Source organism: Cyprinus carpio, chromosome B1, assembly GCF_018340385.1.
Source record: "Cyprinus carpio isolate SPL01 chromosome B1, ASM1834038v1, whole genome shotgun sequence".
Taxonomy (NCBI): Eukaryota; Metazoa; Chordata; class Actinopteri; order Cypriniformes; family Cyprinidae; genus Cyprinus; species Cyprinus carpio.
In genome coordinates this window covers 37821395-37839947 of record NC_056597.1, presented here as the reverse complement: position 1 = coordinate 37839947, position 18553 = coordinate 37821395, and the positions used below count along the sequence as shown (strand labels likewise).

The 18553-nt window shown below is 37.4% G+C and overlaps 2 protein-coding genes across 2 annotated transcripts in view; both read right to left on the bottom strand.

The window, feature by feature from the left end:
- Positions 1-18553, bottom strand: part of LOC122135992 (lipopolysaccharide-induced tumor necrosis factor-alpha factor homolog) — a 613569-nt gene that overhangs the window by 166136 nt on the left and 428880 nt on the right. The window lies entirely within an intron of this gene.
- On the bottom strand, positions 7494-12680 carry LOC109093028 (B-cell receptor CD22-like). Its single transcript, XM_042716090.1, has 9 exons — positions 12442-12680; positions 12249-12292; positions 9240-9584; positions 8907-9155; positions 8556-8819; positions 8379-8472; positions 7882-7931; positions 7568-7740; positions 7494-7502 (listed from the first exon to the last, which is right to left on the bottom strand). The coding sequence occupies exons 1-9, from the start codon at positions 12468-12470 to the stop codon at positions 7494-7496; spliced, it is 1257 nt and encodes a 418-aa protein (XP_042572024.1). The 5' UTR covers positions 12471-12680.

Below are 18553 nucleotides of genomic sequence, written 5' to 3'. Positions count from 1 at the left end.
CAAGGCAGCCCTCTCCACTACTTTCACTTCTGTTCCGGCCACACCCTCGCAGACGACCGGGAGGGGTGGAGGTACTGGTTTCCTTATATCTCAAAAAGAATGGAAATTTGATCTTCAAATCCATCTCTTACAGGTAACGGTTCATTTGAATCACATGCAATTACTATAACCCACCCTGTTAACATCCATTTTGTGGTTGTTTATCGTCCCCTAGGTCAACTGGGAAACATCTTGAGGAGTTGGATGTGTTACTATCAAGCTTTCCTGAGGGGATGGTACTCTCTGGTACTCCTTGGTGCGCATTTCTTCTTCAGTAATACCTTCACTTACTCACATTATCAACACCTCTCTTCACTCTGGTACAGTTCCTCAACATTTAAGCAGGCTGGGTAAGCCCTACCGCTTAAGAAACCATCTTTAAATCCAGCACTTCTAGAAAACTACAGACCTGCATCCCTTCTTCCATTCATTGCAAAGACACTTGAGCAAGTCGCGGTTCAACCAACTCTCTATATGTTTCTTTATACAGAACAACCTCCCTGGACAGCAACCAATCTGGCTTCAAAAGCCCACACAAATGAGACTGCCCTGCTCTCGGTTACTGAAGCCCTGTAAGACTGGCAAGAGCAGCTTCCTAAATCTTTAGTACTCTCATCTTGCTGGATCTGTCTGCTGCCTTTGACACAGTTAATCACCAGATTCTACTGTCCACCCTCAGAAAGATGGCCATCTCTGGAACCACACTCCTGTGGTTCAAGTCCTACCTCTCAGATAGATCCTTTCAGGGTGTCTTGGGAGGGTGAAGTTTCTAAGTCACAATTTCTGCTACTGGGGTTCCTCAAGGCTCAGTACTTGGACCACTTCTCTTCTCCATCTACATGACGCCATTAGGATCTGTCATTCAGAAGCATGTCTTTTCCTATCACTGCTATGCTGATGACACTCCTAACTCTACTTCCCATTCCAACCAGATGACCCGGCGGTAGTTGTTCTCGCATTTCAGCCTGTCTGAGTGACATTTCTAGCTGGATGAATGACCATCACCTTCAGCTCAACCTTACTAAGACAGAACTGCTGGTGGTTCCAGCTAACCGCCAAGTAAATCACAACTACTCTATACAGCTGGGTTCGCTAACCATGCAACTCCTTCCAGGACAGCCAGAAACCTAGGAGCTGTGATGGATCATCAGTTAAGCTTCACCAGACCATATTGCTACAATGACCCGGGTCCTGCAGATTTGCCTTATACAACATTAGGAAGATTAGACCCTTCCTGTCAGAGCAAGCCACCCAACTTCTTGTCCAAGCTCTTGTTCTCTCCAGACTGGACTATTGTAATGCTCTCTCTGGCTGGCCTTCCTGCATGTACTTCAAAGGCCTCTACCAACTGATCCAGAATGCAGCAGCGAGGGTTGTCTTCAATGAGCCGAAAACAGCCCATGTTACTCCTCTCCTCATCAGGTTACACTGGCTACCACACTGTAAAACCCGACAACTAACTTAACTCAAACCGTTTGAGTAAACAGATATCCTTAAAAACCTGACAAGTTAGGTTTACTCAAACCGCTTGAGGAAACCGATTGCCTTAAACCATTTAAGTTTTAAAACTAACACACTGTAAAACCCGACAAGTAACGAATCTCAAACCTTTTTGTGTAAACAAATATCCTTAAAAACATGACAAGTTGGGTTTACCAAACCGCTTGAGGAAACCGATTGCCTTTAAACCATTTAAGTTTTAAAACTAACACACTGTAAAAACCCGACAGAGCAACGTGAACTCAAACCTTTTGTGTAAACAAATATCCTTAAAAACATGACAAGTTGGGTTTCACTTCAAACCCGCTTGAGGAAACCGATTGCACTTAAACCATTTAAGTTTTAAAAACTTAACAGTTATGAGTACTCTGAACTTAATTCAGTTGAGTTCACTGAAAGAAGATATACGCTGTGCATTAAGTAATTAAGTGGATTAATTGAATGATAATTGAGCATTAGTGATGAACACCTGCTGTCAACAAACAGAATTACTGAAGAAAAAAGAGAGAAAGGAACTACAACTGACTTCAGACACAGCCTCACTAAAACCTGACAAGTTATGTTAACTCAAACCGTTTGAGGAAACCGATTGCCTTAAACCATTTAAGTTTTAAAACTTCAACTTGTTATGAGTACTCTGAACTTAATTCAGTTGAGTTCACTGAAAGAAGATATACACTGTAATAAATACTAAGTGATTGGTTGAGTGGATAATTAATGAATTAGTGATGAACAGCTGCTGTTAACAAACAGAATTACCTGAAGAAAAGAGAAACACAAGAACTACAACTGACTTCAGACAATCGTGATTAGATGATGAAATCAACTGAAATAAAAATATACGAAATCTCTCTCTCAAGATCTGATTAACAACAACCCCACAAACAGCATCACCAGCTCCACTTACACAAATAACCAGCCTGACTTTTATCTGTCTGGAAGGACGTCTACAGAAGATCTGATTGAGAATTAACTAAGGTTTAGATGTTGATTTATGTTTTCATTCTTGAAGTAAATCCATGTTAGAGATCAGTGTTTGCTTTAGCTGGGCTCTTGACCCTGATTTCTGTCTTGTGTTTTTTCTCTGGCTGTTTGTAACCATTTCTGCTGTAACTCAAACCTCAGAGAAAAATATCATCAGGAATGTTATACACACTCACACACCTCACATTCTTGAGAAGCTAAGCTTTTGGTCCAAAGCAACTTACGGTGCATTCAGGTTGACATTTTTTATTTATCTAAACCTGTACCTAGATGTTGGTTGTTATACTGTGTATATTGATGATGATAATCATTGATTATTGAACTGTTTGGAGTCACAATGGCTGGTGAAATAGGTGTTGTTTAATTGGTTGGAAGTGATTCTAAGAACCAGGCGTTTCTGTGATAATCAGTTCATATAAAGAACTTTTCATACAGTTTGGTTTTCAGTGATAACATTTTAATCACATTACAGACATCAATAATCAGTAGAGGAACTCCTCAACAATGGTGACCATAAAAACAGTGCAGCAGAGCATGCTGGGGAGCCATGGAGAGTTTTGTACTACTGTAGTACCCAGCATGCATTGCAGCATGTTTTTTTTTTTTTCGTAAATACTGTTGGAGGTTCACTTGATCTGATTGATGTCTGTGTGTGAGCTCACTGATTCCATAGAAAGACCAAACTTGTTTGGCAAATCACTTATATTAACTAATGAAAAGCTTTACTGACTTTTTGGAATAGCTTTTCTTTGTAATCAACTGAAATTACTATAGAACACCTATTTAATAAGACTTTGAATTCTGAACAGCTCCATAATTGATGACTATCATCACCAATATGCTGTATATAACAACCATCACCTGATCATTTCCTCTGGGTTTTTTGAGGTTATAACAAACATGTTTCAAAAACACATGGTTGCTACAACGTCCCAAAAAAAAAAAATCTAAGATAGAAATCAAGGGTCAAGAGCCCAACTAAAGCAAACACTGATCTCCTAACATGCTTACTTCCAAATGAAACAATAAATCAACTCTACACTGATCCTGCAGCTTACCCACGAGGTTGTCTTCAATGAGCCAAAAAGCTCACGTTATCTCCTCTCCTCAATCAGGTTACCTGACTACCAGTATCCCTCGCGATCACATTGCAGGTATGATTGCTTGCCTACAAGACGCCCACTCGGCAACACCATATACCCTAACTCACTATTTCAAAATTAATGCCCCCTCCAGAAGTTTGCGCTCTGCAAAGTGTGTTTTGTGTTGTTTAGAGGGTGTTTTTGTTACGACGCCTTTGTGGTTGCCATCCCACAGAGGTTCAAATAACACTCTCCCAGACTTCTTTCCTGGATGGCTGCTCCCAGCTGGTGGAATGACCTCCCGATCTCAATTCCGAACCGCTGAGGTCTTTACTCATTTTCTCCAAATAACATCTAAAGACTTTCATCTTTTTCACCTGCACTTAACCAACTAATACTAGTACTTACCTTTTTCTTTTCTTGTCTATCATAGAAAAAAAAAAAAAAAAACCCTGGCTACGTGTTCTGTACTAGACTAAATTGAGACTTGTCATAGCACTTGTATACCGTTGTTTGTTCCTCTTCGTTGATTCTGATTGTTTTCTACTGTTCTCGATTTGTAGTCGCTTTGGATTTAAAATTTAAAAGGCATCTGCTAAATGATTAAATGTAAATGTAAAATGTAAGAAAGCAGTTGGGTGTGTTGTTAGTTGAACAGATTACAAAGAACTGCTGATAAGACCAGTGAATTGTCAAGTTGCAAATTAATATGACAATCAAAATCTGAGGTGGTCTCCCGTAGTGATCACTGTTATAGGCAGTACCTGCCCACGAGGGAAAAGATGAAAGTCTCTGATATCATCAGACAGTTGAACATGTTTTGGCTGTTCTAGTGTGTTTTCTCTTCATGCAGTGTCTTCCGTTCTGTTAATTAGTGATGAGGATCTGATCGGACATCAGAGTTTTGACTCAGGATGCAGTTATCTTCCTCTCTGCCTCTCATGGCAAGATTTTTCATGTCTGCATTGTTTCTCTATTCCAGCCCCTTCAAGAAGTGTCAAGATTCCTCTGACAGGGGGTTTGTAGATTCACGCCCATCAGCTTTTTCCTGTTCTCCACAGCCAATATGTATTTTTCTTTCCTGTTGCATCACCCATTGGCAGCTGTCCCCAGAAGTCTTCTGGTTTCTTTCCATAAAACGAAACACTCAAAAAGAACCTCCCTGTAAACTTTGACCCACAACTGCATGTAAGCAATCTGTTCTATGGTCAGCATCTGTTTGCAATATATGGCAGTTCTTTATTTTTTTTTTAACTTTTCATAGTGACCCGATCCGTCCCCCCTCACTATCTCTATGAAAGGCGACATCGGTAAACAGAGGTTTAATCAGGGTTTCCGCTATGTACATGAGCCAAAGAGAGAACTCAAGGAACGGGAAGGGCTCGAATTAATCGGACGCCGAAGATGTGCTGTTTCTTTTTGATTCACGAGTTCACGCTTACATATCATTAGCTTAAGTATGATAATTCGTATTTGGCGTGCTGTCCGGGGAAGGGCTCCGAGCTTCGGGAATGGCCCAAAACCAAGAGTACCCCCCTCCCCGTATAACTGTAGAATGAACTCGAAGTGAGGCGATGAGGTGGAAAAGAGATGCTGATATAAACCGTCAATGGATAGAGGTAAGTGAGCTGTATTTATACTATGGTGTTGATTACTTGATTGCACTTAAAACGTGTCTCTCCTCTTGCTCAAACTGTGTCCTGTGCATGCTCAAATATCTCTGGGCTCATGAAGCTATATACATTAATTCTTTTTCGCACCTGAATTAAACTGTCAAAAGTTTATCATTATGCACTTTTTAAAAAGTAGTCTCAAAAACAGATTTATGCAGGGCCTTTCCTTGTTTTTTTTATTGTTGTATTTTTGTTTTAACATAAAATGGTTATTGGTAGCTACTTTGTTTTTACTATATCTCTTGTATTTTGATCTTTTCTTTCCACATATGCATCTCTCTGTAAAATAGGCTACTTTTTGTTAACACTGTTTTTAAAAGGTACTATAAATAAAGCTTTAAACCAATCAGACCTCCACAACTGACTGTTGAAATTACTACGTGGAATATTATTGGCTGAGTGAACTGAAACCTGGTATTCTTTTGACAATCAAAGATGGATCTTTATTTCTTTCCAGTTTTAATAATATTTAGCAATGTTAATGAAATAGAAATGGCCAGGAATTGGGTGCTTGGATGATTTGCACATAACCTCGGTCCAACTGGTTGGTCTCTGAGCAATTTATCTAAAAGCAACATATTATAGCCTATGGCCCTAAAGATTTATATAAAAACATCATTGTTATGTCATAATATGTCAGATAGAAACCTCAACTGAATTTAAAATCATAGGAACAAATTCTCAGTTGGTATGATGGCAATAATAAGTAACAACTCCTCAAATCAACAACAAATGTTAAAATAGATGTAAATGATGCAATATATAACAATAAATGTTCTTAAAAGCATCAGTGTTTCATTTTTATTATTATTATTTTTTTAAATCCAGTGTTTGTTTTCAGTTCAGATTTTCATGAAAATCCACTTAATATTAGCTATACATTCAATGGTACTACAGTTATATGATAGATATACATTGCACATTCCACAAACTCAAAAAACACAAAAAACATAATGTAATGTAGTAATGTTATGGCAAATATGAAAATTTCATTATATGGTTATATTTGGTCTCCAAATCTATAGGTTTAGGGAATAGTGCATCTTACCCCATATCTAAATAGTTCTGTCTATGAAAATCTGATTGATTGATAACTTTTGACAATATTTAATTCAGGTGAGAAATTAATTAACATAGCTGGTAGCTGCCTCAGTTGTGGCTGTAGTGGTAACCATAGTAATTTAAATATAATATAATTTATGACTGAACTGGTGATTTTTTTTTTTTTTTTTTTTGATTTTTTGGGATTTTTCAGCCCCTGGCTGCGATAGCAAACAGCACCCACAGTGGGGTGCAAAAAACAGCACTAAAGCAGCAGCTTTAGAACTGACTGCACACTTACCTCAGGCCTGGAGGATCTCTGAGGCCCCTGATTGAGAAGCACTGGTTTAAAGAGCTTCACTCATAATTATGTACAGGATAAACAATATTGATCAAACCACCATTCACCAAACACACAATATACCTTATTTTATTGTTTACTCAACATTTTTAACTCTTCTAAACGTAGTATTAACATAAACAAACAAATGCATATTTTAAAAGGCAAATAAATACAGCATCCCGAATCACTATTGTTAAAAGACTTGTGTACGAATATGTGAAACATGTTTGCTTTGAGAGAAACAAATAAAATATTTAATGGAAAAGATTAGCCGACAAGAAAATGTTAAACTTAAGTCTCCTCACAAAAGCAGTTTATTCAGCGTAATGAAACCTCTCCTCCATTCAGAAATGGAAGTTTTGCATATGATTTCTCACAGCTCTTATAGTTTCACGTCCTGTTTCTCACACAAGTGTTGTTTATTTAAAGTCACTGCACACAGTCACACAAGCACATTTCAACAAAAAGTAAAAATTTAAATTCACCCGTTTATTTTCTTAATGCATCTTACTGTGATCGATCCGTCCAAATGTAGGCCTATTTGATGTATTAAAATAAAGTCTTGTTTGTTAAGCAGAATCACTTTTTAGTGGCAACTTCTATTTAATGCCGATTTTAATGAATGAAAATGTAGGAGCAGGTTCAGTGATGTAACCAGATGCTCCGATTCTTCATGCATATTTGATGCTGCTGTAGATCACATCAGAATCTTCCGCCTTTTCAGTATTTGATCTGTTCAATAAGAATAAAAAAAGACAAAACAAGATGAACCAGATGAATGTTGTGCACCCATAAAACTTTGTTCCTCTACGCTACCTGTGCCTCATTTTCTTAAGAAAGCTGGAGAGTTTGTGTTTGTTCACATTTTAAACTGTTTTGATGCTATATGAAGGAATGCGTCTCACCCGACGGCAGAAGCAGTGTTTTCCATACTGACATTCGGCCTCCGCAGTCGTGTTTCTGGTGTTTCTGTGGTGCTGGACAGTGGCGTACTGAACCTCGTCTTCATCTCCAGCTCTCTCCTGTTCTCTGGGTCTGCTGTGAGTGATGCTGGCGTACACTAAGTCATTTGGATCGGCTGTTTTGGAGGTTTTGCACTCGTCTGATCAGTCACGGCTGTGCTGATGTGTTTTCTTCCTGAATAAACACACATAGTCTGGATGATTGCACTGTGATCTCAATTACATGAAAATGTGCTGAAATAGATGCTGTTCTGGACTTGCCTGTTTTGAAATGCCACTTTTGCCACCAGCATCTCCTGTTTTCCTGCTGGAGAGAAAGAAAATGAAACATACCGTACCCATATCACAGAAAGCAAAGATTACACAGAGACTAATGTGGTGTAGAAACAATTTTCATTTAGACATTTCTAGTACACTTTACAAACAGTTACAAAGAAACAGCAAGTAGCATATTGACTTAGTGTGAAGTTTAGTAGAAAGCCTAAAATAGTAACTTTCTTGTAAAACAAGTATGAAAAATATGATCAAAATAGTCATATGAGAGCTTAGAGGGAGGAATTAAAAGAAAATGTTATTATATGTTATTGTTCAAAATGCAAGATGAAGAATGTGATTGTTTTCTACATGATGAATGAGTTAAATATCTGTTTATTCACCACACAGGCTTGGGTTATAGCATACGAGTCACATAAACCACCCTTATGATGTTCTTCAGGTTTTTCCACAGCAAAAAACTACAGCGTTTTTTTCTTACCTGATGGTTTTTATTACTACAATAATAATACAGATGCAGATGAGCGCCGCCCCAATTCCAGCTGCTGCATACAGAACAGCTCTCTGGCCTCTTTCTGGAGTGAAGAGAAACATCATTTCACATGATGCTCGTGACACCAGCAGAGTTTAGAAAGAGCCTTCAGTATCATATTAATACCTGCAGATGTTACAGACACAGACGCTGATCTCTGAGATCCGTGTTTATTCTGAGCCTCACAATAGTAGCGTCCGCTGTGACTGGAGTTAAAGCTGGAGATGATGAAACTCTGTCCAGATCCAACAGCTGAGCTTTGATTCTCCTTAAACCAGCTGAAGTTCAGAGCAGGAGGGTTTGAGTCACTGCTGCAGCTCAGAGTCACTGAATCTCCCTCCACTATTTCACCAGACGGACTGATGGACACTGAGACACTCTTTGGAGGATCTAGAAGTTAAAAACATTACATCTCACAGTGCATCTTTTGATCAGTCTGGACTGAATGTTGCTAATGAAGATCAAGTCTCGACGTACATCTGACACTGAGAGTGACGACAGGAGACAGCAGATGTTTCTGATCTCTCACTGCACAGCTGTAGTTTCCCGAATCATCACTGCTCACCGACTGCAGCAACAGCTGATCCGAGTCGATCGATTCTGATAAACTCTTGCTGTTTTTATACCAGGTAAAGTTTGTTTTATCTGAGAGGTTACAAGTGGTTTTACAAACTAAAACAGATGATTCTCCCTCTACGACCTCTTCAGGAATCTCCACTCTGAGCTCTGAAATCATGGAGAAAACATATATTCATATGTGTATGAAGGAACAGAGTAAGATCTGTAAGTGTAATATTAGTTTGACTCTACCTGTCACTTTAAGATCAATCCCAGGAAAACCAAGATATCTTTGTTTTTCTACATTTGTCAGGATTCTGAGGCAGTACATTCCTTCATCCTCATGTGTCACATTACTGAGTTTGAGAAAAAAAGTTTGCTCTTTATCAGGGAAATACTGAACTCTGCCGCTGTAATCTGGATGATTTAACAGATTGACGAGTTCTTCATCTTTAATTGGGTTTACAATCCAGAATCTCTCTGTCACTGTGAGATGATTTGGGTGTTTATAACTGCCTGACAAATGTATTGCTGAACCCTTTAGGGCACATTTCATCATACTTGAGTACTGAACCTGCCAGTCCTGTTTGCAGATCACTGGAAAATATGAAACAGGCAAATACAGGAAATTTATTCATTCTGTGTAATTGTGTTTTTACTTTTCTCAACAACGCAGAAGTTCCTAAAGTAAGATGTGCTCAAACCTTACATCACGTACCTCAATGTTTGCTTTGACTGTGTTTATAGTTTTTGTTAAATATATCATAACTCTTCAGTTTTTCTCATTGTAATCAGACAGAAGACAAAGTATAATAGGATCAACATGTCAGTCATAGTCCTTATCTCTGTATCCCAAACTTTCTAACATGCCACAAAGTGAAAAACAAAAACATTACATGAAGACTAAAAAGTGAGCCACTATCCAGTATTTCCTGAAGTGTAAAAAGTGATTCACTTTATTTACTCAATAAAATTGTTTAAAATTTTAAATCCAATATTATTAATTAAATTTAACCCCATTAGAATTAATTAGAAATAATCAAATTAGATGCTTACAAGCAACCATTCAAAATGAGTAGAAGAACATGAAAAAACTTAAGGTAACATTTACACAAAAATATTGATTTCATTGAGAGAAAAAAAAAAAACAACAACAACACAAAAAAAAACACACCTATGCTAAAGAATGCTATGTTATACATGTCAGGCCAGTAGTTGGCGATCATGAAACACCAAGTGAAAACATTATATGCATGCACATGATGTCAGCCTTTTTACAAATTCACATTTTTGTTGCTTATATAGATATGATACAGGCATCATGTTCAAAAGCTTGTGTCTTAAGGCCCCCAAAACAGAGTTATTGAAGACACCTAAAGTTCACAAACAGAATCACTGAAGGAGAAAAGGGATAAATTTATAGGGTTACCATTATAGTGGTCAGTGTTTGCTTTAGTTGGGCTCTTGACCCCTTGACTTTTTAATATTACATTTTGTATGGCTGTTGGAACTGAATTATAACAGCTAGACATGCTAAGAGTAAAGAAGATCAGGTGGTGTTGGTTATGATTTTACATAATCATTGTTTGGCCTGAGTGTTACAAGTAGAGCTTGTTCTCGGAGTTAAATTAGCATTCAATATTGCAGCCCCTGTAATTCAACAATAGAATACCCAAAATTTTCTGTAAAATCCAGAGTTTAAGAATTCTGATTAAGAAAAAAATTGTAGTGGGAGAGGGAAGGCTTATTTTAGGCACACAGTGACATCAAGAACCAGCATATGAATCTCAAGAATGGTGACAAAACAGCATATTCAGATTAACAGAAGAACTGTAAGCATCACAAAACAAGCTACTAAAATTGAGTTTTGATTGGTGGAACCCAGAATGCAGTGCAACATGCTTTTTGATGGTCACCATTGTTGAGGTTCTCAGCCTGATTCTTGATGTCTGTGTGCCTAAATGAAAAAAAAAAAAAAATCTTTTTTTTAATGTTGTGATCAGAAGTGCTTCTCTAAGAATCTCTCTGATAATGCTGAAAATACCAGACCTTACACTGTTCAGCTAAAGGACGCCTGTTGCTGATAAGATACAACCAACTCAGAAATCTAGATCAAATGATGTCAAAACAACCAACACCACCTGATCTTATTCTTCTTTGGGCTTGTCTAACTGCTGTATTACAATTAAAGCAACCAAAAAATTTGTTTAAAAAAGTTTTAAGGGTCAAGAGCTCAACTAAAGCAAACACTGACCACCGTAATGGTAACCAAAATGTAGATTATTCTACTTCAGTGATTCTGTTTGTTAAACATAAGGTGTCTTCAATAACTCTGTTTTGGGGGCTTGAAAACATAGCTTTTGAACACAATGCCTGTATCATCTCCATGTAAGCAACAAAAACATGAATTTGTGAATTACATTTTTTGGCCTGTGTTTTCTTAATCACCAACTACTGGCCTGGTAAATGCATAACATAGTTATTCATTAGCATAGTGTTTTGTTTTTCTTTCTCAAAGAATTATTTTTTTTTTAAACTTTACTTATTTATTTTTTTTTGTGCTATTTGACTCATTTTGAATGGTTAATTTCTAAACATTTCATTTGATTAATTCTAATGAATTCTTATGTGTAAATTTAATTAAATAATATTGCTTGTAATCTGTTGCCACAATTTTATTAAGTAAATATAGTGTATTATTTTTAACAGTGCACACCAACTACGCACACATTTTCCTATCATGTCTGCCTATGAAAGATGATCGAACCACCTCAGAGTAGGTATGGGGTGGGTTAAACGTGCCACCCCCGCCTCTATATGCAGGCTGCAGCCAGGTGCTTCTCGTTTTTTTGTTCAACAAAACCAATATTTTGTATACATTTTACTTATTTTTTTTTTCATCTTATTTTACTCATTTTGAATGATTGCTTGTAAGTATCTCATTTGATTAATTCTAATTCATTCTAATGTGTTAAAATTTAATTAATAATATTGCTTGTAATCTGTTGCCACAATTTTATTGAGTAAATATAGAGTATCACTTTTTACAGTGTGAAGTGTTTAATGTGATCTGTCACTATAGGCATAATGCACAGTAATAAATGAAAATGTGTTAGTTTTGCAGAACTGAAAAACTACAATATATGAGAAACACTTTTCCACCATACACATCAAACGGTCATTAAACAAAGTATACAGAAAAACATACTGAACGACAGTCATGGATTTCTTCATATGCATGAAAATAAGATTGAGACTCACCAGGAATCATGATCAGAGAAATCAGAGAGAATAGGCTGAACATTCTGGAAAACATTAGGAAGAGTGTTAAATGACATTAATGTGCAGCAGACTTAAGTGTATTTGCATATTTAAATGTAATATTTAATAATCTAACTATATAGAAACTGTAGAAAAAAATGTATTTGCATTGTGAAAATATAGTTGTCCCTACCTTGCTTTGATCTGCAGGGTGAGTGTCATGTAACAATGACAGTTGATGTACTGTATGCAATGTTTATCTGTTATCAGACATCCTGTCTCTCCTCACTTCCTCTGAGTTCAAGACGCTTCTTGTCACAAGACACTAGAGCGTACTCAGCCAATGCATCTGGGTTCAAACCAATCAAACCTCATTGCATCTGCACTGACGCATTAAATCAGACAGAAGGGAGTTGAACTGAAGAGATTATTTTACATACAGGTTCACTGAAAAACTATAGAAACTCAAGTCAATGTGACATTCACATGGCACTGGAGAAAATAGCTCACTTTCCTCTTTTTCTTTCTTTTTATGGTTATGTTGGTGTTGTAAGAGCCATGAGAAAAGTGCAACATGCCCACATGAGAAATGACTTCTTAACAGTGTTGACTTCCTCTAAACAGTCATCAACACTCATTCAACAAATAACCCAGCTATTTCACATAAATATAGAGTAATAAGCAAAAATCAGGAGGATTTAATAATTGATCATTCACTGTTAATCTTATACCTTATATTATAATTCAAATAAAATGAGTGAATGTGGTTAACTGTGAGGCTGCTTTCACAATGCAAAGACATTTTGCAAAGACAACTTACACAAGTTGTTTATGGGGTAGATCTCAGCTTGAAACATGTGAATGGAAGTTCACAATGTTCGAATCAAAAGGAACTGAGGTGAAACATCCCATAAAGATCTTAGATTGCATTTTTCTTAAAGGTAAGAATCAGGTTTTGCAGAACAGGGCATCGAGGCCTTCATAAGTTGAATCAAGGATGGTGACAAACACACTGAGATGAAAGGCACAGCTGCTAGTCCAACTTGTGTGTGTGTGTGTGTGTGTGTGTGTGTGTTTATATATATATATATATTATATATATCTCCACACACCTCTGCAGCATATATATATATATGAAGTATGCTTGTATTTTGGACTATACCTCTGAACACACCACACACGTGTCACAGTTGATGAGTGAGCGATCAGCACCGCGGACAGCGCCTTCACTCTCCACACACCTCTGCAGCTCACCGACCTGACGCGACATCTGGAGGAGAGTACATGTAACTACACACACATCAAACGGCTGTGTTGAATCTAGATTTCTTTACCGGATGACCTGCTGTAAACCTGTCTGATTAACCTTAGACAAGAAATGCTGTTGCAGCCCTGCTGAAACCCTTACAAAAGTGGAAGAGCAGCTATAAGAGCAGCAAACCAGCTTAGAAAGATTTTACTCCTTTTTCGGCAGGGAACGAGATACATTTATTGAAAACACATTTTGTGAACGAAAGACTGTAAGACTGTGTTATTATTGAAAGTGTTATTATTGAGGCCACAACGGACCTTACTGAGACCACCCCCTGTTGATCCCACATGGAACATTCTCTTGCGTTATTTTAAATCTCTAAATTCCATATGGGACATTTCAAATCAACAAAGGCAACAGTAGACCGCTCAAAAAAACCGTTTCTGTTAAATCAGCGTTCCACGGAACACCACTTAAAAACACGACCGTTATTTATCGCAAAAGCATCTGATAGAAATAATTTTTAAATTCACTGTATTCACACTCTGCCTGAAATAAAGCAAACAGCGAGATACGATACAATGTTGCTCCGATTCATTTTTATTTGTATAGCGTTCTGTACAATACACATTTATGTGTAAGCAGTCTAAAAACTGAAAATAAACATAGGGAAAGAAAAGTGAAAACAGTGCATAACAATCTTCTGCTGTTGTATACAAGCTGAAGGAAATAATGGCCTAAGGTGCCGTTTATAAAGTTAAGGGAATTTTTCAAATTTGTTAAGATGCATGAAGCAACTCAGGAGCTTTCACAAACAGAAAGCTGCAGTTCATATGCAATGCTACATCCTGTTTCAATATTTATGGGAACATGCAATAAACTGACGGATTTAACAGTTGAGATGTTTCTCAGCATTTATGTGATTTTTTTTTACTTGCTTAATATTTGTTTGTTTATTTGTTTGTTAGTTTCCTTAACTTTTTGAGTTATCTTTTTACATTGACTTTATAAAGTTTGTTTAAAATAACTTTATAAAAAGTCAGCTCTTACAAAATTTAATTTCTTCAACTATTCAAATTAAGGACAATAGGGTGAAAAACGTGCCATTTCCCCAGGACACGTCCTGGCCAGGATTTCTATATTGCCTAAAATAACCAGGGGCACGTTCAAGCTCACACCGGTGCGCAACGTTTTGCTACGTTTTCCGGGTTGAACGACACGTTTCCTGGAAACGGTGTGCAACGGGTTTGAGATGCGTTTTCTCTTGTTTGGGGGGGTGGGTGTGTCAGAAATGTCGGCCCAATCAGCGGCAGCATGTATATAAACCACGCGGGTATTAAAGAGACACCTCGCACAATGGGTCCTAGTAAAGTAGTTTACAAATGTGTCCGCTGCAGCTCGGTATATGCAACAATTGAAGACATTAGAAGACATGTTTGCCGTAAGAGTTTTATAGTAAAATATAGCATATCACTATGATGATGTAGTTGTTTATATTTTTAACTTCATTGCAAGGCAAGTTTTATTTATATACCCAAATTTCATACACAGTGGTAATGAAGTGCTTTACAAAAAATGAGAATGATAATTTAATACAAGGTATTTAAAAATTAAGAACTAGAAATAAAATAATTTAAATTAGAATTGATTAGCTACCAGGAGATAAAATAGATGTGTTTTCAGTCAGTAATTTGGTAAGATGTGTGCTTTCATTTGTTTCAGCAATCCCTTTGGAACAGGCTAGTGCATCAAATGGACCTAGTCAACTTCAACTAGGCCTACACATTCCCGCTGCACCACTGCATTTGCCCCCAGCTCCTGCACCACAGAAGTTGGCTCCTGCACCACAGATGTTGGCTCCTGCACCACTTAATTTGTCTCCGACTACTGCACCACTTAATTTGTCTCCCACTACTGCACCACTTAATTTGTCGGTTGCTGGACCATCACCTGTCTGTGTTCCAAAGTGGGTACCAGTGTCAAACCCCCAACTAATGCATAAAGGTACATTGTTCATTCCTAGCACAATTTTTCCGTTTATATATTTTTTCTGTGACTTATCTATTTAAATGTGTGCTATAGATACTAAGCCATGGACGCACAATGCAACATTGCTTCTAATTTCTCTGACAAAGCAAATGGCTGAAGACTTTCAATCTCCTGTATTAAAGAAAGTAGAAGTGTGGAAAAAGGTAGCTGCACAAATGCTGGCAAAAGGATATGACTTTGGAGCAGAGGCATGTGACAATAAGTTCAGGCAGTTAAAACACAGGTTTGTTTTGATACTGGCATTTGCATAATTTTGGGAGTAGGGCCACTTGAAGACATTTGCTATTTCTGGGGTTTCTATTATTAGATACAAAACAATAGTGGACAGTAAGAAGAAGACTGGGAGTGGTGCCAGCAGCTGGGTCTTTTTCTCATCAATGGAGGACCTCCTGGCTGATGATCCTAGTGTGGAGACCAGTCTTGATCGTGTCATCTTTTGCTGGTGATAATCTTTTTTCTATGTCAATGTTTTTTTTTTTTTTTTTTTTTTTTTTTTTTTTTCATCAACATGAATTAGCACATCAGATGAGTTGAGTGCATGTTATATTCATGCTTTTATAAAAAATCTTATACATTATTGGATCTTATTTGTAAGTTTTAATTCAATCACCCAGTGATGTCATATAATGGCCTCACAATTGCATTCACGTTGGATACAAAGTAGCTCCAATGTTGTCATCTACTTTTACTGTATAACTTGTTAGTGTTACTAACAGCTTTATTTGACAGATGTCGATTATGTGACTCGGGTAATTAGAAGATGGGTTAACTGGATGTTTAATGTAGCTTTGTTTGCACATGATTCTAACTTACAGTAGAACTGCAAAATGTATTTGGAGGAAAAGTGATGTTTGCTGCCTTGATCATTGCCATTTTTAGGCCACCAAGTTTAATATTTCTTTCCACTCAGGATCTTCAGCAACTTCAGGACCATCAACTTCAGGACCATCAACTTCAGGACCATCAACTTCAGGACCTAAGCCATCAGCAGAACATGGCAAAAAGAGAAAGCACAAGTCTGAAGCACCTGAGTGGTTTGAGCAGTATGTCACTGAGCAGAGGAGGCAGATGTCAGAGCTCATGGCCCTGCAAAAGCAAGCAGTGGAAGTGGCAAGTGAACGTAACAACATCTTAAAAGAATTTGTTTCTGCTTTGAAGAAGAAATAGAAACTTGTGTTTTCTCCTTTTGCCATATTCTGCTGATATTTAGGTTATATTTTGTTTCCTTCAGTATACTGTACATCATGCCATTAAACAATCACCTCACCTTAATGATTTTTTATTTATTTATTTATTTATTTATTTTTTATTCAATATTTTATTTCCATTCTTTTATGAAACAAATACCTCTGAAAACTTAGGTGAACACAAAAACATTAAACAGAAACTTTAATCACCCTCCACCAAAAATGAAGCAATATCATCCCTTTTTCTTTGACCTGAAGTATTTTCAGGGTGTCCTGCTTGACAGTCATTGTCATCGTTTCCATCCACCTCTTCACAATCCTCCATTTGGTGGCCTTCCTCCCTCAAGAGGAAATTGTGCAGAACACATGCAGCTGTGATAACTACTGGTACTTTTTCAAGGTCTCCCATGGGCAAGTACTTCAGACGTCTCCATTTCCCCTTTAGAAGGCCAAATGCCCTTTCAATCACAACTCTGGTTGAGCTGTGGAGTGTGTTAAATTTTTTTTGCCTTCTTGATAAGTGCCCATTATCTCTGTATGGTGTAATGAGAGATGTGCTGAGCGGGTATGCAGAGTCTCCAAGCAGGTGGTAGTCACTTCTCATTGCATCCTGGAGATGGCCATATAATGGGCAGTTCCGAAATACCCTAGCATCATGCACAGACCCTGGCCAACCAGTGTACACATCCAGGAACATCATCTGTGATGTACACACTGCTTGGAGTTGAATACTTGCATGTCCCTTTCTGTTAATGTAACTGTTTCTGTGGAGTGTGGGTGCTGGGATGGGAATGTGTGTGCCATCGATTGCTCCAATGACTCCAGGGAAGCCAGTTTTATCCTGAAAGCCATTTGCCAGGCTTGCAAACTCCTCCTCTCTGGGCCATCGAATGTATTCATTTCTTAGTGTACAAAGGACCTTGCAAATGTCAGAAAAGATATAATGAAGGGTTCCTTTTGACATGTCAAACCGGTCTGCAACATCCCTGAAGCTCTCTTGGTTTGCCAACAACCAAATGGAGCACAGCAATTTTTTGGGGGTGTCCAAGGTTACATTTATCAGGAGAGGACCAACTTTCTCACAGAGAGCCTGTAGAAAAGTATGTGCAATATTTATAGTAGAGATTTCTACATCGCTATGATGCTGTAAATAAGCTGACACAAATCTTGCTATGTCTGTTGTATACACACTGATGCACATACTGCTATATGGGAATTTGTAAATAAATGTAATTAACAACAAAATAAATTCACAAGAGCAAGTATATTGTTTGCACATGTTTATTTACATTAAAGGCAAAATAACTTAAATAATAAGAGCACAAGTATAGATCTAGAACTTCTTTAAGTCTGTCTAAATATTTATTAGTAATTGCAATGTTTTCTGATCCATATCCTTTCCTTAGGAAGGTGTGCTAGACACTGATTAATGTAACATAAAATACTATACATATTTATATATTTTGCTATTGTATTGTGGAGTGACACTTTCATAAACTTTTCTATACTACCCTGATTATATTATGGTAACTATTACAATAACATAGCACAACAACAGTGATCAGCAATAATGATAAGCCCAGTACTCACAATAAAAATAATAAGGCCATATAGATCATAACACAGTCTCGGAGGTAAGAAGTGGATTATCCTTCTCCTGAAATGTTTGCGAGGCAAATGCTGGATCACAATAATGAGGAAGCACAGTTTCCTCATAACTTGATTGGGATGTTCTCTTTTATTGGCAGTGACTGTAACATCGAGCGTATTTTGCAGTATTAAACACGTATTTATATACCGATCATATCAGGCTCCGA

Coding starts and splice junctions, on each gene's coding strand:
- LOC109093028 (XM_042716090.1), bottom strand. CDS start 12,470: ATGACACTCACCCTGCAGATCAAAGCAAG. Junction 12,293..12,441: donor ACCCTGCAGATCAAAGCAAG/GTAGGGACAACT, acceptor AATGTTTTCCAG/AATGTTCAGCCTATTCTCTC. Junction 7,741..7,881: donor TGGCATTTCAAAACAGGCAA/GTCCAGAACAGC, acceptor CCTCCAAAACAG/CCGATCCAAATGACTTAGTG.